Here is a 7,346-nt window from a genome sequence, read left to right as displayed (position 1 = left end):
TCCTCCCCTATAAAAACCCTCACACTCATCAGCAACCTTCTCTGTACTGCGACCAACGACAAACACCACAAGCTAAGTAAGGAGTAAGTAGCTTTGCAAGATTCAGCACAAATGGGATCGTTGGGCCCTGCTGTTGTGGTGAGCGCGAGCGCGGCGAAGATGGCCGGCGGCGGGCAGCAGCCGTCGACGGAGAGGAAGGAGACGTCGTCGGCGTTCGGCGGCGGGTGCTGCGGCGGCGGCTTCCAGATGCCGCTGCACTACCCGCGGTACAAGAAGGCGGACTACGAGGCGATGCCGGAGTGGCGCGTGGACTGCCTCCTCCGGGAGTACGGCCTCCCCGTCGACGGCGGCGTGGAGGAGAAGCGGAGGTTCGCCATGGGCGCCTTCCTCTGGCCCGACCAGTACTGAAGCTTGCTGTGCTTCGCCTTGGAGATATTCAGAAGCCGATCGAGCAGGGTACCAGTAACTGCATGATGCTAATTTGATTAGGAGCGCTCTATATATATTAATTAATCTATTATGTGTTTTTATTATGCTGAGCTCGTGTTAATCTGTCATCCGCATATAATGGCGCCATGGAATTATGGAATGATGATGTTGTAAATATTTCCTACTACTACGTTCATAAAGATATGGAAGAATACATTATTTTGCTCTTAAATTAATTATGTTGGTGGACGTTTAATTATGCATGCAATTTTCAAAATTTATATTTATATCAGTGAAAAATGCGTTATGCGTCCGCCTCCTCGTCCTGGGCTCATTAATCAACAGCAAAAGTGCAAACAGGTTGTGGCGATCCTGGTTGTCTTGCTTGGCGAATGGCGATGGGGCAGTACGAGGGAAGAGTGGTTCCTCTTCTCTCTCTCTCGCTCTCTCCAATTCTCCATCTGCATCTCCAAGCCAGGATGGTAACCGAGAGCTCTTGCGATCCGTTTCAGTGATCAAAGTATTGCTGGTGTTGGACGGTTGTAGATCTACTGTAGGTGTAGCTGCAGTCGGCCTCGTATCGCAACGGTCAGTTCAGTGCTAGCTTTCTTTCCTCAATGGTGTGTATTAGTATTGTTGGCATCACAACTAAAAAAACATTTTTCCACGCGGTTGAGGCGTTTGTCTGTACAGAAAGGTCTAAAAAATAACGTTCGCTATTTTCGCATGCGGGTGCTTATGTTGGCCACATGCAAAAATAAAAATCCAAAAAAAATCTCAAAAAGGGAGAAAAATCGAAACCCTAGCTCCTGATGGTGGCAGTGGTGCGGATCCGGCTGTCGCAGCGCTGGCCGTGGTGGATCGGGCTAACTCTTCCTCGTCGTCATCGGTGGCGGTGCCGAGCATGGAGCCGCCCACTCTCGACCACTTCCTTGTCATTGTCGGCGGCTCCACTGTCTGAGGTCGCTAAGCCACCCGCTGCCCAGTCCTGGCTGCCTCCTCATCGTCAGCGACAGCGCCGCTCAAGGCCACCGCTCCCGCTCGCCGAGCTGCCCGCCGCCGCCAGCTCCCGCTCGGAGGAGAGGAAAGGAGAGTAAGAGAGAGAATAGAGGAGAGGAGGTTGAAAAAAAATTTAAGTGGTGAAGAGGGATAGAGAGGAGGGAAAAAACTGTGGAAAAGAGGTGTATATTTTCGCATGCGGACCACTTAAGAGGCCCACATGCGAACATATATTTTCACATGCAGCCCCTTAAGAGGACCGCATGTGAAAATAGACTATTTTTGTATGAGGCCCTTAAGAGACTCGGCTGTGAAAATAGATTTTTGCATGCGAGCTTCTTAAGGAGCTGTACGTGAAAATGAAGGTCGATTTTTACAGGTGCGACTAGTTATGGTCCACCTGTAACCTATATGGGTCCTCGTAAAAAAATTGTTTTTTAAGTAGTGCATGCGGTTGCCCACTTGGCTGAGTTTGGTGCTAGTTTCTTTTTTTCTTTCTTTTCTCATGACTATAGCTTTCGAGAGTTATAATATTGTATTTTTCTCTTGCTTTATCCCTACAAACTTTACACTGACTAACCGTTTGTTTAAATAGTTCGTACTTTACATTTACCCTAGTTCGGAAAAGCCAATATTCCGGCAGAGATCCTAGCCCAGTACAATATTCCAGGCCAGTACAGTTCAAACTGAAAGGAAAACCCGTTTTACTCCCTTGAATTGTTCTGCCAGAACACTTTACATTACAAACAGTAGGATTTGTAGAGGACTCAAAATCTTGGGATTTTATTCCTTTAGTGTCCTTAGGACTGAAGCAATGAAACTATGAAAATCCTATTGATGATTTAGTTTAGATCTATGCCCCATTTCGAGGAAATTAAAATAAAGGCTCCTCTGGATGGAATGAAATTCAAACGAATTTTAAAGGTTTTTAAACCTCAAAAAAAAATTTCCCTATATGTGTTGTTTGGAACAAAGGATTTGAGCATTTCAAATTCATAAAAAAAATTACAATTAGCTCAAACATCATTTTATTTTTCTTTGGAGAAGTTCAATGCATCTTTTATCTTTATCTCTTTTCCCTCTCACAATTCCATCAAAATCATGTGGTTTCTATTAACCATCCAAATACAATATAATGTCTCAAATTCACGTGCTTTAAAAAAACATGGGATTTGCGCATACGTGACATTCCAATCCTTGTGTTTTTTTTTTCATATTTGCTTGTTTTTTTTCAAATCCTGAATTCCAAATCATGAGCTCAAACCTCAAAGCTCTTATAGTTTCCTTTGAAAAGTCTAATGCATTCTCTACCCCCCTCCCCCCCTGATCTCTCTATGACCCAAATAAACTTCCTAAAAAATTCCAATGTTTATTTCAAGTGAACCATCCAAAGGCATATTCTTGTATATATTCCTGTGTTTTGAAATTATTGCGGGTTCTATAAGAGCATGGCAACCAATCCCGGCATTTTTCTTGTTTGTATGTTTTAAAATCCTACTTTCCAAACGAGTCCAAATGTTAGCTCAGGAATCCTAATTAGCTTTTATGAACAAATAGTAAAATTTTTAATATAAAACAAAAATGTTATCAAAATATACTCAATGTTCTAAATATTTAATGGAACTAAATTGATGTTGTAGATGTTGCTAATTTTTTCTATAAATTTGATCAATCTTAAAGATGTTTGACTAAGAAAAAAGTCAAAGCGACTTATGATATGAAACGGAGGGAGCACAAACAAATAAAATATATCTACAATACTTATAGTTTTGTGGTATTTTTTTTTCGTCGATGAGAAAAAAAACTTAGATATTTTCAGTTGAGAGTTTCACAAAATAAATTCTAAGTCTTTACAACTAGTTTCTTGAATCATGTGGGTCAAATGTTTCTATTTGTATATGACACCAATTTTCATATGGAATGTTTTATGTGAAAATGATGCTTATACAAATTTGAGTAAATTTAATAAACTCCAAATATGTTGACAAAATTGCATTTTAGTCCATTGTGTTACAAAACTAGACATTTAAGGTTAAATTCATGAAACCGCTATGGATTTAACAATATCACAAAATTACAGATTTATCATAAAACTACATATTGTAGAGGGTTCTGTCAAGGCATTGTTACCCTAATAGAGACATTAAATTTATAGTTTTTGTGATAAATTTGGACTTAAATTTTGTAGTTTCTTGATGTTGTGGCTTAAATATGTAGTTTTATAATATATTTAGCCTCGAATGTATAGTTTTGTGGTACTATAGGTTAAATTGTGTAATTTTGTCATAGTTTGTTTTTCAAAGTACATATATAGTTTTGTGACATTTACTCTAGTATATTTTTTATTCTGCTTGGAATTGTTTAAAAATATTTTTTCAGTTTACATGTGAGAATTCTTTGAAAATGTTTTGTTTGTTGCACCGTCACCTCTTATCCATTAACCATTCTACTTCTAGTTTCTATCCAATAAGTCATATTTGAAGTTCTACGTTTGAAAGATTATATGTTAGTAGTATCATTTTGTCTTATGTTAGTATTTTTTAAGAGTCTTTAATCACTATGTACACAGTAGGTTGGAACGACCTAAGGTAGATTTGAATTGAGTTTTAAAACTGCATGCAAATTGTTAGAAGCAATTTATATTTTGTAAAATATAAACTAAAACCTCGAGAGTAAATAAAACTTTTCCTAAGTGTGCATACATAGGCAACATCTATACTCTACAGTGATGGATGGTGGCAGTGAATCTAATACCTAACACCGATTTTTACAATTTTAACTAAATCCATATATTTTTTGATATTATGGAATAGTCCAATACTGTTCAAACAAATAAACACCATAGATTAGAATAAGCAGACAAGCCATACTATCATAGGTAGTATTTTATTTAAAAAATCCTTTTATACATCATAAACGTGAGCTTTTTCTAGTGTTTATAGATCACACTAGCTTGAAAAAGAAACACATATTTTGGTCGAAACTGATGCAAATAGACAAAGATCAAGGATAACTGTTTGATTAGATTTTATAAGTGATATAAAATGAAGAAATATTATAGAAGTTGATCTTTCTAAGAGTGAGTTTGAGGTAGAGGTGTTTGTCATTATAGGTCTTACATTATGCTACGTCGCAACTAAGGAGTAAGGACTCGAAGTCCCGAAAAGAAATTCTTTGCGCTCTCAACTTGAAACACAGGCCAGGTTTAGTTCCCAACTTTTTTTTTTTCAAACTTCCAACTTTTCCATCACATCAAAACTTTTCTACACACATAAACTTCCAACTTTTTTCTTCGAACATCCAATTTTAGCGTGGAACAAAACATACCCACAGTTTCATTTCAGACAGGTAACTCTGGACAGTCACCTATCAAACACTGTCTGAATTAGATCATCAGAACTTCAGACCCTGTAGCTACCATTGCGTAGAAGAAACCCACTAGCTAGTTAATTAATACAAATTAATTGTTGTTACCTCCCAATTATGCAGTTAGTAAGGCTGAGTTTTTTTTTAACTTCAAAGAACAACTTTCTCGTTTTTCTTTAGCATGTTTCTTAAATAGCTAAATGGTGCACTTTTGTGGAATAATTTTTATATAGAAGTTTTTTAATAAAATAAATCTATTTTTAAATGTATAATAGTTTGTCTCTCTGAAAAGGACAAGCTTATGTCTGGATTCAAAGTTAAAATTGGTTTTTTCAGAACGCGATATAACACTCAATTAATCACACCTTAAGTACTCACCTTGTTTTGCACGCAGCAAAAAAGGTCAAGCAATTTGCTTGTTCGAATGCAATTAAGCTAAGTGTTGCTTCTTGTAGCCACATCCTTCGATCAATCATGCATGTTACAGATGATGGAGACATGATCGAGCTCAGACAGCGACGTCGGCGAGATGCGGTGCCCGGAGGCCGACGGCGCCTTGCCGGCGATCGAGATGTTCATTTGTTCAGAATTTATTGATGGTTCCTGTCCATATTCTTCTGAAACTTGGCACTGTTTTCATTAGCGATGGATGGGAGTATGGACACGAACTCTTGAGTGTTCTTGTCAGGCCAAGTCGTTGGCTGCTTTGAGTGGCATTATTAATGCGAAGGTCAATTATATGGATCTACTGGACACACCCATCGTTTGCGTCTCGAATAATCTCGAGAATTATGATTGCGCATGAATAATAATAATAATTATTATTATTATTATCACGCCGTGTAATCTTGTGGCGAAGCTTTGTTTCATTGATTCATTCAGGTTTAATTTTGATATTTTCTATTCGATGGAAAAGAAGGGTAATTCACTTTTATTTTACTTATATGTTTAATATAGAATTATATATACTAGTATCTGTTACAGATTCTAGAGTCCTAATTAATAAATTATAATTAAGCTTTATAAGTATATCTATCTATTATATACTAAAAGTCCATTAAACTTCCTACAAACGCTCTCAAGCCGCAACGTGACGCTCTAATAAATTAGAGAAAATCCTAGAAATTCTAAGAAAAAATTAAAACATCTACCCCTCGATTTTCACTTAAATTGGTGGGTCCAATATTATACATTGTTAGATGAAATTGATCTTAACACAAACCAAATACTATGGGTCCCACCTCTCCTCCTTCTCCCACGCATATGTACGTATACGTACGTATACTTCCTTCCTTTTCTTTTTCATTTTTTTCTTCTTTTTTTCCATTTATATAATGGATATTTTTTTTAAATAATCGATCATAATTTTACAAAGAAAGAATTAACCATCGTACAACTCACATGTAACTAAATTAACTCTACAATATTTGAAAGTAAAATTTACACCATTATATGTTACCCATTAAATTAATAATGTAAGATAATTTCCACTTAAACCGGTGTACTCATTACTTTGTACTATTATTTAAAAATAATGCACTATTTTAAAATAAAGTTTACACAATTATATTGTGCACCTATCAAATAAACAATTTAAGATCTATATACGTGCACTAAACCGATGGACCCATTATTTAAATCATCGTATCTATTTTTATTACATTGGACTCTTACTCTCAAATAATACACTGTTTCAAAATAAAGTCTACACCATTATATTATATTGTGTACCCATTAAATTAACAATTTAAAATCTATATTAACTAATTTACACTTATACTAGAACCAATGGACCCATCATTTAAATCATCGGATCTATTATTTGCAAATAAATAAAGCATCCAAAGTTCTCTTTTGGCCCATTGCACAATGCACGTCTACACCTTTACCTTTCGCACACGTGACAAGCGTTGTGTCTGAGACATTTAAGGTGATCACGACCGCTGCAACGCTATTGCTTTGCCACATATCAAATCATATATGGAGATCATTAATTTTGTTAATAACATGAAAAGAAAATTAAAGGTGTGTTGCAACGAGAGAAGAATTATGCACCGTGGGTTGTGTTTTTTCCAGCACTTAGTTCTGTTTAAGCTGAAACCGAGAGTTGGTTACAGAATAATTATAATGTATTATGTTATGTCGTATTTGGATTTTGTACTATTTGTTCGTATAGGTGAAAGAAATCATTATGTTATAAATATGAGCATAATATTAACGAATAACAATAGAACTCTTACTAAGACAAAGTTGTTATAAGGGAGTTTATGACCCTCTTTTTTTCCCCGATTCCATAGTTTTGATTTTTGTTCGCACACTTTCCAAGTTTCTAAATAGTGTATTTTTAAACGATAATTTAACTTTCTAGAACCTAATTCATTTATTTATATCCTCAAATAGCTATCACATAAATCAGATAATTCATCAATTTAACCTGTCCAACACTTTTTTTTCATGCGAGTCATGGTGATCAGTAAATTGGGGATCAACCAATAATCAAAGTCGTAAGATGAATATGTAAGAGCTACTATGCACAACTGTAAATAGGTGTC

The 7,346-nt window shown here is 36.2% G+C and overlaps 1 protein-coding gene across 1 annotated transcript; it reads left to right on the top strand.

Annotated features, from left to right (window-relative positions):
* LOC127777344 (uncharacterized) lies at positions 1–661 on the top strand. The gene has a single exon (XM_052303918.1). It carries the CDS (start codon positions 112–114, stop codon positions 406–408), a length of 297 nt encoding a protein of 98 aa, XP_052159878.1. The 5' UTR covers positions 1–111; the 3' UTR covers positions 409–661.
* Positions 662–7,346: the final 6,685 nt, after the last annotated feature.

Source organism: Oryza glaberrima, chromosome 6 (genome assembly GCF_000147395.1).
Source record: "Oryza glaberrima chromosome 6, OglaRS2, whole genome shotgun sequence".
NCBI classification, from domain to species: Eukaryota; Viridiplantae; Streptophyta; class Magnoliopsida; order Poales; family Poaceae; genus Oryza; species Oryza glaberrima.
This window is presented reverse-complemented; position numbering and strand designations above follow the sequence as displayed.

Excerpts from the sequence above, each read along its gene's own strand:
- LOC127777344 (XM_052303918.1), top strand. The coding sequence starts at position 112 with ATGGGATCGTTGGGCCCTGCTGTTGTGGTGAGCGCGAGCGCGGCGAAG.